Here is a 20,677-nt window from a genome sequence, read left to right as displayed (position 1 = left end):
TTTGGGAATCAATAATATAATAAACAAAAGGCTTTGTAAAATTGGGCTGTTCTGGAAGCTACAGAAAGTAAGAACATGGGGGTTCAGGGGGAGGGAGAAAGAACTTTAAGCAAGGACATTAGGAGAAAGAAGAGGGAGAATTTGAGTTGGGACTTTAAAAAATAAGCATAAGATTATGTTAAACATAAGATTTTGATAGAGAGTGTGAAAGACATTGTAGTTGGGGAGGTAACTTGAACAAAGTAACACAAGTTACAAAGTGCAAGAGGTACAGTTGGGAGGTGGAAATAGAAAAGTAGAAAAAAGTAGAATTTTTTTCCCCTTTCTCTCTCTCCTTCTCCCTCTCCTTCCCCTTTTGTTTTCTTCTTTCCTTCCTTCCCTCCCTCTTTTTTTTTTTTTTTTTTTTTTTGCCTCAGGCAAAAGATTCGTTTATCTGCGTAAGTGGTTAATGGTTTGCTTTAAGTAGTCTGTAATCCAGAGCCTAATGCTTACTCCTTACTAGTTAGATTCCTTGTTATTCTCATACAGGAAAATGAAGAGGCAGTGGTGGGGATTTCAATTTGAGAAAGTCAAAAGGTGTCTGTGTTCTCGTGTGTAGAAGGAAGGAAGAAGTGTGCGTGTCTTGCATTTTTAAAGTGGCAATTTTCATATTTTGACCCCATGCCTCTGATCCTAATATGTTCCCTTACCATTTTATGTTGTATATTTTATAAAATTGAAAAAGAAACACCCAAGTTCTTTTAAGTACTCATTGCTACATTACAGAACACTTGTGCTGTAACCGTGTAAGGCTTGTCAGAGTGTACATGATGGGTTCACTGTGCTTTTGCATTTTTCCTCCAATGTGACTTAACTGGAAATTCCAGAGGCATTTACGCTCCTTATAATAAACAGTGAAGCCCTGTGATTTGTATTAATGAACTCTAGACCTGAAATGTTCCTGTTTGTCATAATGATCTTGCCCCTTTCCTAACCATATTCCTCATGAGTTAATTCTTGTCTTAGTTTGTCTGCAGTAAAACATCTGACATCCAGAGCTATGTCTTGGTGTCAGGTGAGACAGCCACCTGTCATCTATGAGAGAGCCCCGGGTAAATTTGTGTTGTTCGGGGAATTTGATATTGATGGTGTTTGTATGGTGGAAACGATCTCTACACTTCAACAGTAGGATTTTGCAATCAACAGGGTAAAATCTAAGTTCCAAACAAGGTGTATTTGTCTTGCCACAGACTCAGCAGGGATCTCTTAGGCTTATTCTGCGTCTCCTTTTTTTCCAGAGCATTTTGTCAAGTCCCTGCCAGAATACCACGTGGTGGCTCCTGTCCGAGTCGACGCGAGTGGGCATTTTCTATCTTATGGCTTGCACCATCCTGTCACCAGCAGCAGGAGGAAGAGAGATTTGGATAGTCCAGAGGACCGGGTGTACTATAGAATTTCCCATGAGGAGAAGGACCTGTTTTTTAACTTGACGGTCAATCAGGGATTACTTTCCAAAAGCTACATCGTGGAGAGGAGATATGGGAACCTCTCCCATGTGAAGATGGAGGCTTCCTCGGGTCCCCCCTGCCATCTCAGGGGCACAGTTCTGCAACAAGGCACCAGGGTTGGGACTGCAGCCCTCAGTGCCTGCCATGGACTGGTGAGTCCCCTTACTTCTCTGCCCTCAGTCCCTGACTGTCGTGGCCTGCACACCCAGTGCCAGTGGGTTGGTAGATGCATTTAACACATAGGAATTGCGCACTTGTGATGTGCATGGTCTGGGCTTCCAAACAGGCTGGGGAGAAAATGCATAAAATTAAAATCAGTCTGGGTGGTGCGGAGAATAAGGACGTGGAGGGTCCAGGAAGAACTTCAACCAGGAATATCAGGGCAAGAAGAGGAGGGGATTGGGGTTGGGTTTTCAACCTCTGAGGCAGCTCTGAGTGTGCTGGTGACTGACTGGCTGGCCAGCCCCTTCTGAGTTAGGAAAACCTGGATCTGGACTGGCTGGCCAGCCCCTTCTGAGTTAGGAAAACCTGGATCTGGACTGGGTGGCCAGCCCCTTCTGAGTTAGGAAAACCTGGATCTGGACTGGGTGGCCAGCCCCTTTTGAGTTAGGAAAACCTGGATCTGGACTGGCTGGCCAGCCCCTTCTGAGTTAGGAAAACCTGGATCTGGACTGGCTGGCCAGCCCCTTCTGAGTTAGGAAAACCTGGATCTGGACTGGGTGGCCAGCCCCTTTTGAGTTAGGAAAACCTGGATCTGGACTGGGTGGCCAGCCCCTTCTGAGTGCAAGGCTTACAGATGGGATGGTGATGGCAGCAGCTGCTATGATCTAATTGTTGACTGTGTGTAGTTTATAATCAGATATCATGTGGGCCCTTGGGCTGTCAGTTGATTCCTTTGTGTCTCCATTTTCTCCTCTGTAAAATGGAGATAATGAGAGCGCCCAACTCACAGAGCAGGGGTTGGCAAACTACAGCCCACGGGCCAAATCTGGACCACCTCTTGTTTCTATAAATAAAATTTTATTGAAACACAGATATGCCCATGTGTTTATATTGTCTATGGCTGCTTTTGAGCTACAACAGCAGAGCTGAGTGGTCAGGATAGGGACCGTATGGGGCCACGAGGCCCCAGATATTTGCCATCTGGCCTTTGCAGAAAAAGTTTGCTGACCCCTGTAATACAGTACTGTGAGAATTAAATGAATTCATATATATATATAAATCCTAGAAGAGTATTTAGTAAATAAGAGATACTCAATGAATATTGGCTGCTATTATTATTATTTATATTTCTAATATGCCAGGCACTGGAATGTGTGGCTTATTATGTGATTTATGCACATTGTCCTCTCTACAAGGTCCCCCCCCAACCCCGCCACCAGTTTAGCTATGTTTTAACGGATGATGCAGCTTGGAGATGTTGAATATCTTTACTGTGCTGTTGTTAATTTGAGCCCAAGTCTCGTTCTGTGCTGCATCTCAAAATGTGACCAAGCTTGTTTTTCAAAATTTAAACCTTAAAAAAAAAGTGGTCCCTTTGTTCCCCCGTACTGCTAGCAGTGACAACAGTGACAGCCCCACTGGCAGCTGCATGGTGAACAGTGCCTAGGACTTAGGTTGAGGTTTTGTCATGCTGGAGTAGGGGGCAGGCCCCAGCACTCACCAAGGGTACTTAGGGACTGACTGCGGGCGGAAAGCCTCCGGAGTCCTGGGGACAGTTGTGGCAGAGACTTGGGCGTTGGCCTTGGCACCTGTACCTGGGCTTTTTTTTTTTTTTTTTAAATTAATTAATTAATTTTTTGTTTGTTTATTTTTGGCTGCGTTGGGTCTTTGTTGCTGCACGTGGGCTTTCTCTAGTTGTGACGAGCGGGGGCTCCTCTTCGTTGCGGTGCGTGGGCTTCTCATTGCGGTGGCTTCTCTTGTCGTGGAGCACGGGCTCTAGGCGTGTGGGCTTCAGTAGTTGTGGCACGTGGGCTCAGTAGTTGTGGCTCACGGGCTTTAGAGCACAGGCTCAGTAGTTGTGGTGCATTGGCTTAGTTGCTCCGTGGCATGTGGGATCTTCCTGGACCAGGGTTCAAACCCATGTCCCCTGCATTGGCAGGTGGATTCTTAACCACTGCGCCACCAGGGAAGTCTGACCGGGGTTGTTTTGCCGGGAAAACCCGCTGGTGGCATTCACATTCCTACAGGAAGCGCTCATCTCAAATCCTCCCATCCTTACCTACAGTTTGATGAGAATCCTGCTCTTCATAATTTAAGAGTCTGCTTATTCTGTACCTGTCTAGTTTGGCTTTGCTTGAAAACTGTGGGAAAATTACTGTAAAACATTGTACATCAGTTTAAAGGTACCAAGAGAGTTCAATATTCTGAAGGACCTCTGGGGATGACTTGTTTTATACGATAAGTGGAAAGTCTTGCTTTGCCTTTTTTTTTTTTTTTTTGGTAAATCTAGATTTTCATATGTAGCTAGTTATCATTTCATAAATGACACAAAATAAAAAAAGATGCCCTATTCTTTTCTTCTTCTCCCAGGGTCTCATACAGTGCTTGGTTGAACCAGGGGATATCTTCTGGCTTCATGGTCCTAATCCTCTGGGTTTCCTCTGGGTTCATATCACATTTTCCCTTTGCAATTTCTGCTTTCATTTCTACGAGACAACCCTGGAAGCATCAGTGTCACCTGATCCTCTATGACTAGGGTAACAGAAGAAAGAGCCCTTGTTCTAGAAGGACAGGCACATAGGAGTGAAGTGATCCACAAAACAAACATGCAAAAGCCACACTGCTCCAGAGAACACTGATGGGGGAACCCACGTATAGTCATTAACCTTTAACCATTCATAAACTGTTATCATGCTCATAAAATCCTAGAAAGTTTAAATGCCATTGCCTTTCTGTGGCCTAGAGCAGTTTGCTCTGTGACTTCACAGAATCAACATCACCTGGGATTTCATTAAAAAGACAAATTCATGGGCTCCACTTCAGAACCAGTGCATCAGAATCTCTGGGGGTGGGCAGAAACCTATGTGAATGTGTTTTAACAGCTTTACTGAGATACAATTCACATACATACAATTTACCCACTTAAAGTGTACAATCCAATGGCTTTAAATATATTCACAGGGTTGTGCAGCCATCACCACAATAGATTTTAGAACATTCTCATTAGTCCCCAAAGAAACCCCTTAGCAGTCACTCTCCAATCCTCCCATCTCCCCTCCTCCTTGAGAGCCTCAAATCTACTTTTGGTGTCTGTTAACTGCTTTATTTGAAACCTTTGATTTAATGACCTCTTCAGGAGATTCTGATGCTCCCCAAAGGCCTGGACTAGGGCAGTCATACTTAAACCAGGCTGAACATTAGATCAACTAAGGAGTTTTTTTTTTAATTGAAATATAGTTGATTTACAATACTGTGTTAATTTCAGGTGTACAGCAAAGTGATTCAGTTTTATATATATATATATATATATATCAGATTATTTTTCATTATAGGTTATTACAAGTTACTGAATAGTTATTCCCTGTGCTGTATAGTAGTACCTAAGGAGCTTTAAAAAAGTACCCATGCCACAACCCCATCTTCTAGATGCTCTGATTTGACTGGTCAGTGGGGGTGGAGCCCAGGCATCAGTATTTTTAAAAGCTATCTAGGAGATTCTGATGTGCATTAGGTGTTGCCAATCACTGGATTAGTGCGAGTGGGCATTAATTAGCAGTATTAGCCAATATTGCTCTAAAGTAGCTGCTCACCCCAGGTGATTCTAGCATGCAGCCAGGGTTGAGGACCATTGCCCTCAATTTTTCCCTATTTCCATCTTGTTTTCTCTAAGGAAAATTGCATACTGTTTAGCATTATTCCAGGCTTGGGAGTAGAATACTGGGAGCTTTGCAATTTCTAATGGCCCCAGAGAGCTGCAAAATCCACCATGTGGCCATTTTCAGATTCAGATTTCAGATTCATGCTAAGCACAGGAACACAAAGAAACAAATGTGAACTAATAGACTTATGTGGTGACCAAGATGATGGAAAGTTTTAGATCTAAATCACTGAATGATGTTTTTCCAGGAGAACCAGTCCACTGGGATTATTTTGGATCTTTTCACACATAATTGGACAATTAATGGATGATTATTAAAAAGGCACCAAAAGCCAAATGAGTTTCTTTTGTGAGCACACAAGTTGGCTGGCTTCAAGCTCGTTTGCTCATGTGCCATCATTTCACAGTGCTCATCTACAGTGGTTCTAGTCAAAAGGTAGTGGTTGGACTTGCGTCTGATTTCTCCTGGCCAGTTGTCTGGGGCCTGATCTCCAGGATATTTATTTTCCTTTTCACCCAGGGATGACCCCACACTCAGATGCACAGGACGACAAGCTTAGGAAATGCTGCCTCTAAGCCTCCCAGCACTCCTAGGGACAGAGGTGGCATTGGGGAAGGCTTTCTGAGGCAGGAAACCCTCTTGTGTGGAGCAGGACATTTGCTTCTTGTTTGTATGGCTCAGGGCTGGCATATTCTTTGCTTCAGATGGGGTCATCCTAATGTTGGAGGCTGTGTTCTCTTGGAGTTTTCTATAATTTGAGGTTCATCTAGTATCCCTTGGAGAAGACTCAAATGGTTACAAACTGAAGACCCAAGAAAGGTCACCCATGACAAGATGTGGATGACCTCCTTCCTCCAGTTCATATCCTCTCACACGGCTCTGGTACCCATCCTCTTGGAAGCTGCTTTCAGACCGGATCAGCCCCCGTCTGAAAGTTGGCTCAGCAACTTTCTCTCTGTCATCTTCACCATTTTCACCATCTTTTCCCCTCAACACTTTTATAAACTTTGAAGATATGGAATTTGTTTCTTTTGAACAGTTTAGTTGATTGGTTTTATTCTATGTTCTTTGATAGAGAAAATGTATTCTTTAATCAATTAGATTCGGAATTCATCCATAGTGGGAGTTGTTACCTGTGAGAACCCTGGGGTGGTGTTGGATTTGTTGTTATCAAGGGCCCTACAGGATGTGTTGCAGGCTAGTTTGCCATTCGTATTTCAGTTTAGATTTCTGGACTGGGAGGATAGTGCAAGGTGTTAGACTCCACACTTACGTGTGGTACAGGATTGGGGTTCTGCCTCTTCATGGAGTACCCCACTTCCACCAAGGGACTTGGGCTAGGCACCCACTATCTAGACTGCATCCTTGAGTCAGTAGAAAAAATATTTTTAATTTTTACTCACAGTCAGGCACAGTATATCTCAGCTCAGTCTTTATTAAAGTGAATACAGTTCTTGGCTCCATCCTAAACCCTCGCCTCAATTCCAGGCCCTGCTGAGGAGTTGAAGGCTGACCCCTAATCTGAATAGCAATGTTATTCAACTTCAACTCCTACTCAACTCTCTTTCGCTTTCCCTTTGGGCCTATTGAGATTTCCTGTCTTGTTTCAAGCTCAACTATGGATTAAAATTTTGAAAAGGTGTTATTTTTAGTTTTTTTAGAGTTAAACTTTTTATCTTGAGATAGTTGTAGTTTCGTATGCCATTGTAAGAACCTATACAGAGAGGTCCCCTTCTCCCCCAATGGTAACATCTTACAAAATTACTATATAATATCATAGACAGGATCTGACATTGATACAGTGAAGATGCCTAACATTACCATCAAAACAATCACTCATGTTGTCCTTTAAGGCACACTCATTTCCTTCCTGCCTCCTTTCTCTCCTTATGTTTCCATTTTATATTTAAGTTCATGATCATTTTGAGTTAATTTTTGTTTAAAGTGTGAGACTTAGGTAAAGGTTCATTCCCTTTCTTCCTCCCTCCCTCCCTTCCTCCATCCCTCCCTCCCTTCCATCCTTCCTTCCTCCTTTTTCTTCTCTTTTTTTTTTGCCTATGGATATCTGATTGCTCTAGCACCATATTTTAAAAGGCTACCTTCCCTCTATTGAATTGCTTCTGCACTTGTCAAAAATAAGTTGGACATATTTCTGTGAATCTATTTCTGAGTTTTATGTTCTAGTCTACCAATAGAATTTCCATTCCTATGGCTTCATTACTATTGCTTTAAAATCAGTATTGAAATCAAGTAGACTGATCGCTCCCATTTTATTCTTCTTTTTCAGAATTATTTTATTAATTCTAACTTCTTTTCCTTTCCATATAAATTTTAGAATAATCTGATGATAAAAAATTGCTGAGATTTTTTTTGACAGGAATTATATTAAACCTATATATTAATTTGGGGAAATTGATATTTACTACGTTAGTCTTCCAATCCATGAACATGGTAGGTCTCTTCCAATTCTGCCCATGAGACCTATCTAGGTTGACTGGTGGAACTGAAAGGTCCACGATGCTTGGTCCTCCCTCTTTCCCAAGGAGAGTTATATAGCCTTCTGGGGAGGAATTCTAAATCCCACTCTGATGGCATTTCTTACAGGAAATCTTCCAGCCCATCACCCTTATAATATCACCCATTGGGTGGGCTGTCCTATCAGCAGACCTATCCCACCCATAGGGTAGTTAGTGTGGGTAGAGAATGACTCTCTTAAATAAACTCCAGCAGTTGCCTTTTTTTCCCCTCTGGATCAGATAATTTATTTGGGAAAAAAAATAGTGAACATTTTTGCAAATTTGTTCCCCTGGTTTGTTCGGTCATATTAATTCTTGAAATATTCTGTTTTGGAAAGTTTCCTGATTCTAAATTAGTCTGATAGAATGATAGCAATTTCTTCTGTACTGAGCCTCACTGTCTCCCCATCATGGAAAGAGGGGGGCTGGTGGGATGACCACATTTTATTCATAGGTGAGATTTGGCTCATCGATTTAGGGCATGCTTGGAGAAGAGTGTCCTGGTGTAACATACGTTTCTGTGCCTCAGTAGTATGATCTATGATTTCTTTTCAGTCTGAAGGACTTCAGTGCCCTTTTAATTTGACTGCCTTTTTATAAGCTTTTAAATGTGCAACCTATCTGGAAAGTTGTGGCAAGAACCTTCTTTTTAGTGACTGTTTTCATTCCAACATGCCCTTTGCAATCTATCTGTCTATCTATCTATCTATCTCTCATCATTATATCTATCAATCTAATCATCTAATTATTTGTCTGTCTATCTATTATCTATATCCTCTATCTCTATCTCTGTATATGTATATGTATGTGACTAACTACTACATTTGTATATCTAACTCTGACATTTCTTGGAACTTTAACTGTCTGTTTGCCATTTCCACATGCCGAACAGGAATCTCAAATTTAACATGTTCAAAGCAACACCCTCAATTCCCTGCTCCCACACTCTTCCCTATTGCTGTACATGGTAACTCCCTTCTCCCTGTTGCCCAGGTCAAAAACCCATGGCATTATTCTATCATTGACTCATCAATTTTTCTCACATTCTGTATCTATTCTTATCAGCAAGTCCTATCAGCTCTTCCTTCAAAATATCAATATATGCAGAATTTACCACTCTTGTCACTTCCGCAGCTAAGCCCCTAGTCCAGAAATTCTCAGCAGGGCTGGCTGTGCCCGCCAAGTGACATTTGGCAATGTCTGGAGACATTTTGGGTTGTCACCCCTGGGGGAGGGGAGGATTGCGTCTGGCATCTAGTGAGGCCAAGGATGCTATTAAACTTCCTATAATGCATAGAACAGCCCCATAACAAAGGATTCTATGGTCCAAAGTGTCAACTGTTCCGAGGCTGAGAAACCGTGCCCTAGTCCTAGTCCCCATTCTCTCTGCTCTGGACCATTGCATTGACCTCCCAAGTGGCTCCTCTGCTTCTCCCCTTAACTCCCTACAAGCTGTTACTCACAGACTGACAAGACTGGACTTCTAAACACATTTATAGAGCAGTGCGTTCTTCTGCTTAAAACCTTCCACGATGCTTGGTCCTCCCTCTCTCAAGAAAATCCAAATAACTTGCCCTGGCTTCCAAAGCTCCCTCTGATCTGGGGGGCCCACCTCCCTGCACCCCTCTCCCACCATGTTGCCCTCCTGCAGAGTCCTCTAGCCACACTGACCTTCTCTCTATTTTTCAAAGTATCAGGCACACTCTGGCTTCATTGTCTTTGCATGGACGGTTTCCTCTGCCTACAACACTCTTCCCTCGGATTTCTACATAGCTGCTCCTTCTCCTTCTGTCTTTCAGATCCCAGCTTGTGGTCTTCCCTGACTACACAAAGTCTACGCTCCTCCAGTATTCTATCGCATTGCCTATTTTATTTTTTAAAAAACCTACAATACCTGATATTTTCTTCTCTTTTTTGCTTAACTTTTCTTCCTCTCACCCTGTCTTATTTGCACATGTTCAGCTGTGTTTCATAATAAACACTCAGTAAATAGTGGTTGAATGGATGTGCTTATTTCAGTATTTAGCCTTTATACTGCTCCAAGTTTCTGTAGACCCTCCCAGTCTGTGGCTTCACAATGAGATTATAGTTCCTCAGCTACCCAAGCAATGACTTGAATGTCATCTATTGAACTCCAGAATGCAGTCTGCTTAAATGTTCCCTGAGCCACTTCTGATAGGTTCCCAGGGTGCTGGTTCCCCATCATGGCTGGGTGATGTTACCTCTGCTACAAGATCCTCCTGGGTCTATCACTCTACAAGCATGGTGACTGCCACCATCATGTTGACTTTGGCAAGGGGACACCACAATCAACTTTGCTATTCTCTTCTGTGTCTCATTCAGGCCTTTCCTTAGTTCTGTAAAACACATCAGAGTCCAAACTATAATTTTCAGCAAGCTTTCTTTGAAGGTTTGCATGTAAAAGGAAGAGAAGTACAACACAAATAATAACCTAAAACTGCTGCTCACCTTGGCTGTGCTTAGAGCCTAGGCTGAACTTCAAGAGCATCTCTAACCAAGCACTTGGGCTTTCGTTGTGTAGCAAGAATCACCCTACAGCAGTCTCCAGGGTAAGGGATGCACCTAAACATAGTCCTCTCCTGAGGCCTGGGCCCAATCATGAGGCCGCTGGGAAAGGAGGAAATTTCCCTAGCCTCAGGCCCATCTTTGTTTCTAGTTCTCCTTTCCAGGAGTTTCTTTCAAGGAATAACTACTTTCTTCAGAAGGATGCCCAACCTAAAGGTGCTGGGTCCCATCGGGCAGTTTCTGTGTTACTAACCCTACAAAGGTACCCCATCCAGGGGACCAGTTGGGGCTGAAATCCATCTCAGGCTCTGCCAGCCGAAGCATGTCCTGGCTCCAGGAGGAAAAGGGGTATTTTTATAATCCCTTTGCTCAAAGAGGAGCATCTTTTTGTAATTTGTCTACTTAGATGCAGTGCCTTTTAAAATTCATCTGTCTGAAGGGGGCATCTGTTAAAATTTCATCTGCCTCCCCTGCAATTGCCCCCTCTTGCAATTTGCACAAATGTGTGCTACTGCAGTAGCCCTGGACCCCCCTTCCCATAGGACTTGGCTCTGTGGCCCCCAAGTGACAATCACAGGAGAACACAACAATCCACGGCCAGTGTGTTCCCCAAAGCCTGAGGTATTCAGTTTCAGATAACAGTGTGGAGAGATGGGTGGGGAGTGGTGTGAATTAGTAACAGACCCTTTTCCACTGAGCTGCAGCAAGTCCTGACCCAGTGCCTTTCCCAATCTCCCCTTTGCTTCAATGTGAAGAACAAGTCTGTTCTATTTCCTGAAAATCGGGGGTCTTTGCTACTGATCTCCAGTGAACAACTGCTTGAGCTGGAACACAAGGGAGGGGGTCTTCTCAAGAAGAAACAATTATTGATACATAAAGGCTCAGTTTCTATAAATATGTGTAGAGAAAAAACATTTCTCCCATACAGATTCCCAAAACTGCAGTGCAACATTTCTGCTGAAATATATACCCAAGAGTCATGCTTGAAGGCATCCTTTTCTTTCTTTGCTTAGCCATCTTCACACTGAAGTGAATAGAATTTTAATCTTTGTCACCAGAACAAATGGAAGGGATACTCTGAAAAGAAATTCAATCTTCGGATGCAGGACAGCATGGAACTTTGGAATCGTTTTCCAGCTTCTCACCAGCAAGGTATCAGTTTTTGCTAGGATGGGCTGTTACAATAATTTTAACAGTTTAAATTTTGTTAGGTTCCAATGTCCAAAAATGCAAGAATTAAGTGTTCTCTGCATTTTGCTATGTGAATGCTACAAATGAGACTAGTGACATTTAAAAGTCTCTGCTTTATGATGGTGCCTCTATTGAGAGGGATATACTTTATACCATATCATTCCCTCGAGTGCTGTTGAGTTCTTGGCCCAGATGGAAAGCCCTGCTGGTTCCTTTAACATACAATCAAAAAATGCAACCGTTTCTGCCCTCTTGTTCTTGAACTCAGCTGAAGCTTAGGGTGATGTAGCTGAGGAATGAAACCCGCTGGCAGGACTGTGTGGGAAAACTTTCTCAGCGTGGCTTCTTGCCTTGCTTCCCGACGTGGAACTTGGTGGCTTGTTTGCAGAAAGCGCTCATTTGAGTTGTGAGGTGCCTGTGTGTCAGAGTTTGTTGTTCCTCGCCAGGGGGAAGGAAAGAAATGCTCTGTGTATCTCCCAACTCTGCTCTCAGGCCGAGGAATTCTCCATGACCCCTGACCTTTGGGGGTTGCCTGGTAAGACCCATGCTTACTCAGACATTAGACTTTGGAACGGGGCCTCTAGCAGGCGGGAGATTCCTCTCCTCACTATAATGCTTTGTGTTACAGGCTCATAGATATGAGCATTTCCCCCCCTGCTTCTCTCCCTTTTTGTCTTTCTGCTTATTTTTCAATTCATCAGGTTCATTTTGTGAGTTCCCAGCTTGACAGATTGAAAGTGAGAGAGACACCTGAAGAATCAGTAGTTCAAGAAGCACTGATTGTGAATCAGGGATCCTCCCTATGGTCCAGGAGAGGAATGACCCTCAGCTGTGATGGGAGATGAGAGGCTGGATGTTCTGTTTATTATCAGGCTACTTACTTGGCTTACAGGTCCACACAAGTGCAGCATGGAGATGTTACTCTTTTCTTCTCTGGAGACTTTACTTTGAATCTCATTTCTGTTTTCATTACAGAGACTGAAGATTAGGTGTCCAGAGTTTCTCACTAGATGTTCATATATTAATATTTCTCTTCTTTTTTGATCCAGCATGAATCATAGGTCAAAGGAGCTTAAATATTAGCTTTCAGAAAGATCTGGTTCTTTTAAAAAATGTCTCCATTGACTGACAGTTGTTAATAAGGATGTTGAAAAATGAGAAAACAGGAGGCCTGGGTTTTAGTTTTCATAATTGAAAATAACGTTTTAACTTGACTTTTGAAGATGATCTTTCAGGGTGATAGGACTGATTTAATTTTAACCACCATATAACCCATGTCGGAGAGACACAGCCAAGTCAGGGGAGATGGCATATTTTTCACATGGAGCAGTCCCACTGGATTTGGGAGTCACAGGAACTGAGTTCAAGTCCAATCTCAATACTTACTAATGATGTAAGCTTAGATGGGATCCTTTGCCCATTTGGGTCTCTTATTTGAGTGGACTGGGTCCTTGCAACTAAATGTGTGGCCCATGGACCAGCAGAATGAGCACCACCTGGGAGCCTGTTAGAAATGCAGGTTCTCAGATCCCACCCTTCTCGTCTGCTGAATCAGAACCTAAATTTTAACAAGATCCCCATGGGATTTGTATGTGCATTAAAATTTGACAGGCACTGGCCCATCAAACCCAGCTTCCCTAATTCTATTTGAGTTCAGTCTTTTACATATTGCATCCTTTTGGCAAATCATTTGCTCAAATGCCTAATGACGCATAGAAGCAGTGGGCGGGAGATGCTGCTATTCTAATCGGTGTGGATGAGTGAAAGGATGGAAGAGGAATCTTAGATAATGTGACCCAGAAAAAGACTGAGAAGGTACATGTGACCTTGGGAGCCAAATAAGATGGGTTCGAGTGGTCAGGTGCCCATTGTCATCCTTCGCTGCTCTTGTGTCCTCTGAAGTGTTTTGTTATGTTAGAGCCCATGTCTTTGGCATGGAAGCTCTTACCAGGACAACTTCTGGTGGTTCTCAGACTCATTCTCATCTCTCTGGTGCCTGTGCTAAGTAGCAATCTCTTGTTTCTGTGTCTTCATCTAAACTGTTGAGAAGAAACAAGCTTTCTGGGCCCTGGAAGGCTGGGAGAGACAATAACAACTGATACTGTTTAGACTTTCATCCCCTTCCCAAAGGGATGGAGCCTTGTTGATGGTAAGTTTGGGTAAAGAATGAAGACACCTTGATGTTTATAAATATTCCCTTAAGAGATTATAAGTGTGGCATTTTCCAGAATGTTTGTGAAAGTCGAGGTATAAAAGGCAAAGCAAGAATGGGGCTCCCTTCTCAGTTCTGGGAGGACACTATCCATGCAGAGAGGGCCACTTACAGCAGTGCACCCCCTAGACCACAGGGACAGGAGACACGGCCTCTGCTCCTGAGCCTGGCCACCTTACTTCCATTACGTTCTATATCCTTGACTAAATACTTTGGGGCCTTAGAGAAAGTGTGCATATGTTTCTCTTTCCACTTGTCTGTAACCATTTGTTAACACCACAGTTGTTCTGTTTGCCTTCTTCATAGATTATACCTGGTTATTTGCTTTTAAGGCTTTAAAAATAGTCAAAAACTGAAAATCTCCTGCTAAACAAACTCATTAGAAAATGAACTTCTGAGATTCCCCAATGGTGTATGTTGCTGGATTTGCTGATTTCCCTGCTTGAGATAATCCAGGAGTTCACTTAAAAAGAGTGACTTTCCTACACCAGTGCTTCCTTCCAGACCCAGCTTCTTTGACTTCCAGACCACACATTCTCACTGCAATCCCTTCATGGTTCTGCAGTGAAATTGGCTGGGATGACAGTAAGCTATTCTGAGAAACAGATTTATCAGTTACAAAAGTTCATACTAAACGGTCCCACTTCATGTCATTGACTCTCCCCTTCACCAATCCACCCTCCCCTGACCACCCGCCACCCTGTTTACAGACAGATTTTTCTCTGGAAATTTTTTCCTCACTTGATTTCTGCTTTGGCCCCAAAGAATGAGTCACACAATTAAAAAATGCACAGCTTCCAGTCTCTGACTGGGTCATCAGATAGCACTACTTTCCTTCCAAGCAGGCTTCCTTTCTTCTAACAAATTAAAAAAAATATTTTTTAAGTTTACCACTGAACTTTTCTCTTTCCGATCCTCCAACATTCTCGGCTTATCTCTTAATGACCAATCTCCCTACCCTCCCCGGTTGTGAGTTTTCTGGGCTTTCCCTTTGGCTTTCCTTTCTCTTTCTTGCTTTTGCTGTATTTTAGTTATTTTTACAATTTTTTAAAGCACATCTTCAGAAGGAACACATAAGGTTGAGCTGTTCATTGAATAAGACTTATTTAACTTCTAAAACTTATGTGTATATTGAGCTTTGAAAATAATTTATATATTTTATGTTTACATTATATATAATTTTAAATATATACATTTAACTCATATAACATACAACATAAGTTATTTAACTTATATAATTTATATAAATTTCTTACCTCTTTTCCAACCTCTACATAACTTGATAGAGAAAGAACATTGGAAATGAGCTGCTTATAGCAGAATTTCCAGACAAATTGGTGTTTATTGCAGGTAGAGAAGCAGACTATGTGTGTGTGTGTGTGTGTATTAGGGGTGGGGGAGGGAGGGAGATAGCTAATAAAGAATGTCTACAGAAAGCAACTTTTATCTGAAGCTGTGGTTCAGAAGATGGATGAAATCACAGCGACTGTTACAACTGAAGATGTAAAACATCCTTGACCATCATTTGTTTGAAATTGCACTGGAGCAAAGGGCATATCTGATCTTGGAGGATGGATTGAAGGCACTCATCTAGTTTCTCTTCTGACTGGGTATTCTTTTCTCTCTGGAAGGTTGTAATGGCATTTGCCTTGACAAATGAACAGGAAAGGATTTGAGATCTACTGATAAATGCTTTACATCCTTCCTCTGGAAATGATTCAGTCTTTTACTAGTTAATTCTGTTTCCATTCAACTGTTTTAATAAAGAGATGCAAGTTTGACAAGTGGGCTTTTCTTCCCTTTTAATTCAATCCCTAGTCCAGTCCACTGTGATGTAGGGTTTAAGAAGAGTATTTTATTAATCAAAAACATTGGACTTGGAGTTGAAAAACCTGTACTTTATGTCTGACTGCTCCTGGCTCTCAGGAGCTCTGAGGCAAGTCCCTTAATTCCTCAAGCTTCCAGCTTCCTTGTCTGTGAAATGAAGGCTGAACAATATCCATGATTTCATAGAACTCAGGACCACTGACACTGTGACCAGTCTGTGGCCAAGGTACTTACGATCACTAACATACTATCGTTTACCATGCAGGGTCCATCCATGTTGTCCCAAGTGGTAGGATTTTCTTCTTTTTAAAGGCTGAATATTATTCCATGGTGGTGTGTGTGTGTGTGTGTGTGTGTGCATGTGCATGTGAGTGTGCATGTATGTCTCTCTCTCTCTCTCTCTCTCTCTCTCTCTCTCTCTCTATATATATATATATATATATATATATATACATACATATACATATATATCACATTTTCTTTGTCAATTATCCATTGATGAACATTTGGGTTATTTCCATGTTTTTGCTTTTGTGAATAATGCTGCAATGCATGTGGGAGTGAAGATATCTCTTTGAGATCCTGATTTCATTCCTTTTGGATACCTACCCAGAAGTCTGATTGCTGGGTCATATGGTAATTCTATTTTTAAGTTTTTTGAGGAATAGCCATACTATTTTCCAGAGCAGTGGCACCGTTTCTCATTCCCACCAACAGTGTATAAGTGTTCCAGTTTCTCCACATTCTCCCCAACCTTGTTAGCTTTTTTTTTTTTTTGATAATAGCCATTCTGACTGGTGTGAGTTGATATCTCATTGTGGTTTTGATTTACATTTCCCTGATGATTAGTGATGTTGAGCATCTTTTCATGTACCTGTTGGCCATTTGTATACTTCCTTTAAAGGTTGAATAGTATAAGTTATCAACTGCTTAAAAAGGAAGAAAATTCTTACTGTAGACTTTTAAAATCTCAATGTCTCTGTGGAGAACAGAAGTTGTATGTAAATTAGGCACTGTGGAATTCCCAGACCAGAGCTGGAGCCTTGTGGCATAGTAGGGCCAAGCTCTGAACTTGGAGCCAGAAGATCTGCATTTTAAGCCTGTGATTGTAGCTTGCTTCAAAGAGTTGGGTTTGACACCTAGGTGCAGTAAGGGACCCCTTGACTATTCTCTATAGGTCCTCTGTGCATTTTGTCAGTGTCCACCTTGGGAACATTCCACAGCCAATGCTTACATGGAGAAGTGCAAATATCAGCATCTTACTGCTACCATTAATAAATGTCCACAGTATCAGAATGATGTCACTGTGCCTAGCTCTTGGTATTAGATATTAGATAACTAATTGTAAACATATAATTTGGATGTTCATAAGTGCTATGAATGCTATAGGAGCATATAAAAGAGGGACGCAGTGAGGTCTGGGATTTTGGAGAAGGCTTCCATAAGAAGATAATTTTTAATCTGAGTTTGAAGGACAAATAGGAGAAAAAGGTGGAAGACAGCATTTCTGGAACATGTGTACAGGACATGGGGCAGGAAGGAGAAAAGGAAGCCCCTTGGAGGAACTGCAAGAAAGGGGTGTGGCTGGAAAGCAGAGAGAAAGTCTTTTTACTCTCTATAATTAATAAATATTTAGGGGGAAAAGAAAATTTTGAAACTATGTAAACATTCTCTTTCTCATAGACTTTTAATTTATCCTTTCGTTTATTTATATTAGTATGAACTTGTGTCCATGCTAATAAATCATTATTTACTGTGATGTGCAATTGTCTCAATTTGGTCAGTGGAAGTCCTTCAATCTGGCTTCTGTGTCCTTTTGACTTGACCCATCACTATTTGAGCACTCTGTTATTTTCAGGTACAGTAAGCTGTTCAAGGCTCATCTTGTACTTACCCAGCCCTAAAATCCGTCATTTTGTCAGAGAACTTTTTCTCCCTCTCCTGAAGAGCAGTATGTAGAAGCAAAGATCTGGGCACTAGATGTGCTCACTGCTATTGGGTGTTGCTGTTCCAGGCCCACTCAATGGAATATGTATGTCCACATGCATACATGTATGTAAATCAAAACACACAGTCACATCTATAGTTATTAATCTATCTATACATATAGAAAATTATGAATTTCTATCAATACATTCAATTCTAGTCCAACAATAGGATTTCTTCTAGTTTTCTCTCTTTCCAAATTTGTAAAACTATCTTCTCTGACAATGACAAAACTGGCTCCCATTATTCTTTGCATGTTTACTCATTTGATCAGTCCCCCTCTTTATAACCAACATCCCATTGCTCTCGTTGCTATGGCCACCTCCTTTCTTCTGTAGATGCCCTTGTTACCTGAACTGGCCTCCTCCATTCTATGCTGGCTACCCCCAGATGCCTCATGTGAGTGCCCTCCTCACCCTGCTTGGGCTCTGACCCTCATGCCAGCCCACTGGACTTCACTTTCCTAGCTAGGCTGTCTCCCTGTGGGGTTGTCACCTCATTTTGTTTAGGCTCTGAAACTCAGCACTGTACCACTTCTCCATCAACATGGATGCATTATGCATCCCTCCTGCGCAGGTATCCTTTTCACTCTGCTCAGGCACTGACATTCTGCTCTCCTCCACCGCAGCTCTCCCTGCACCTCCAACCTCCTTACCCCAGCCCTGTGGGTGCCTACTTTACTCTGCCCTACTTAAGGGCTTTAGAACTGATTTGTTCAGGAAGAGAAGAGTAGAGAGAGAGTAAGGAGAGAGAAGGGCACCTTGTCTGAAATTTGACCATGTTTGTCTTGGTGATCACCAAATACCTTTCCAATTCAGATATTCTGTGACCCCATGCTGGGTTGGTCACAGATTCCCAGTTCTCCTTGGTATTTCTTGTGTGCCCACCAAGTGTGGCTGTGCCTTTGGTAGTTGTCCTGGCCTTTGCTTCCATCCTTAGCGTTCACACCTCACTGTTACCCTGGCTCTTGGTGTTAGGCCCACTGTCTTGGTATCTTGGGGTCTTCTATCCTTATATGTGTCATCTGCAGGGCCTCTCCACCAAATGTTACAGGGCTTAACTGCCGCAGGTCCTGGCACCATGCCTGCTTCCTATTTCCCTGTGTTTTTCCAGCTGCCCCTGGAGTTTTCTCAATAGTTCTTTATGAAGCGCTGTGGATATTAAGTACATTTTATGCTAGTTTCAGTGTGAAAGGTCTGTTTAAAAATCGCAGTGTGGACAACTCCTGTTTTAAATTCCTTTTGCTCTAAAAAGCTTTTATGAGATGGAGACATACTTTTGTTAAGCCTCCCTTTGTGGGTAGGTGCAACCCTGTAAGTTTACTTATACAGGAGCCATCCCCAAAGTGAATTCTATTTGACCATCGATTCAGCTGTATAATTTGAAATATATCCCTAAGTAAAGCACCCTTAAATTTATGTAAGCATTAAAAAGGAAGAATGGGAATCAGTAAACGGAGATGGAGATTGAAAGGGCACAAAGAGAACACGTTACACTTCTGTGCTTAGGATTGCCCAATATTTTCTCTCTGTTGTGACTTACACATGAACCTATCCAATTAGCTATTGGGCCTATATCCCTAGATGTCCTAACAAAGTAAAATCATAGTTCTTTTGTTCTGGCAATTGAGAAGCATTGCTGAGAGATGGTTGAAGGGGCATGACAGGATTATCTGATGCATGCATGTTGTTAACTCTCTTCACCTGGGTACCCAGGTGTGTAAGAAGATTAAGGAGTCAGGAAGGGGGTGGGGTAAGAGGAAAATGAAGAGGCGTCAGGGTCTGGAATGTCGTGGTGAGCATGAACAGTGATGTGGCGAGGGCAGAAACCAGTGTATTACACAGAACAGTGAATAGGAGGAAATGAATCTCCAGCTGTAGGCAACTCTTCCTGAAGGAAAGAAAAATACACATCAATGGATAGAGAGAAAGAAAGGGTTATGTGTGAGCTGACTTTTTTTTTTTTTTTTTTTTTTTTTGCGGTTCGCAGGCCTTTCACTGCTGTGGCCTCTCCCGTTGCGGAGCACAGGCTCCGGACGTGCAGGCTCCGGACGTGCAGGCTCAGTGGCCATGGCTCACGGGCCCAGCCGCTACCGTGGCATGTGGGATCCTCCCGGACCGGGGCACAAACCCGTGTCCCCTGCATCGGCAGGCGGACTCTCAACCACTGCGCCACCAGGGAAGCCCTGACTTTTCTTTTTGGAAGTTGGGAGAGACTTGAGGGAAGGCACCAGGAGCCAGAGGTTGACCATACAGAGAGAGGACAGCTGATGAACCATGGACCCTGAGGAAATAACGGGGTCCAAGACTCAGAGCACAGTGAGAAGACGACTTTGCCTTAGTTGGGAATTTTTAATTTTTAATTTTTTACTTCTTAAAGGTGTGATTTTTATAATGACTTTTTGAGGGTGTCTGTGCTTTTGTACAGTTTCTAGCCGAGAGAAAGCAATGCCGGGGTATTGGGCGTGGACACGGGGCATCGGGCATGGATCAGGGGTGTCAGGCGTGGATGGGAGTGTCTGGTGTGGAGCTCGGGGGCGTCTGGCCTGGGCCGGGGCTGCAGCAGGTCGCTCATGTGCAGGTTGCATCGCACTGCCTTGGAGATAGCCGCCTGAAACTGAACCCGACGTCCCTCCTACACTCAGCAGGGCCCATGCGCAGAGCGCGTGCGCAGAGCCCCTATGCAGATCAGCCGGTGTAGGTCTCGGGGCGGCAGCTTTCATGATGCCAGCACAACGGCAGAAGTCCGTCTCAGGTAACTCCTCCAGGGCCCCCCTCTGGAGGATGCGCTCCAGCCGCTGCTTGTGGCTGCGCCCCCCTCTCCGCAGCTCCAGCTCCCGTGGAACCTTGGCCCCTGAGGGACATGCGTCCACTTGGGGGCTGTCCCCAGCCTGGACCAAGGTCTCCCCCTGCCTCATCTTCGCTTAGATTTCGAGGACAAAGAGCTGCTTGGCTTGGTAGGGGTGGGGCTCAAGAAGGCTCCAGACCTCCCTCCTCCGTGCGCCCTTGGGTGTGCAGCGGCAGGTTAGGCTGGAGACCAGTGTGGTGCCCACGAGGCTGGCCAGCTACTCCTTCTTGCAGGTGATGTACGGCTCCCTGCTCACGGGTCGCA

At 43.2% G+C, this 20,677-nt stretch overlaps 1 protein-coding gene across 4 annotated transcripts in view; it reads left to right on the top strand.

Moving 5' to 3' along the window:
* Positions 1-20,677, top strand: part of ADAMTS12 (ADAM metallopeptidase with thrombospondin type 1 motif 12) — a 418,668-nt gene that overhangs the window by 28,429 nt on the left and 369,562 nt on the right. For all 4 annotated transcript variants that reach the window (XM_060092771.1, XM_060092772.1, XM_060092769.1 and 1 more), the window contains exon 2: positions 1,278-1,639. In XM_060092771.1, the coding sequence (XP_059948754.1) occupies positions 1,278-1,639 (362 nt within the window). The remainder of the gene's footprint in view (positions 1-1,277; positions 1,640-20,677) is intronic.

This window comes from Mesoplodon densirostris, chromosome 3 (genome assembly GCF_025265405.1).
Source record: "Mesoplodon densirostris isolate mMesDen1 chromosome 3, mMesDen1 primary haplotype, whole genome shotgun sequence".
In the NCBI taxonomy this organism is placed as follows: domain Eukaryota; kingdom Metazoa; phylum Chordata; class Mammalia; order Artiodactyla; family Ziphiidae; genus Mesoplodon; species Mesoplodon densirostris.
This window is presented reverse-complemented; position numbering and strand designations above follow the sequence as displayed.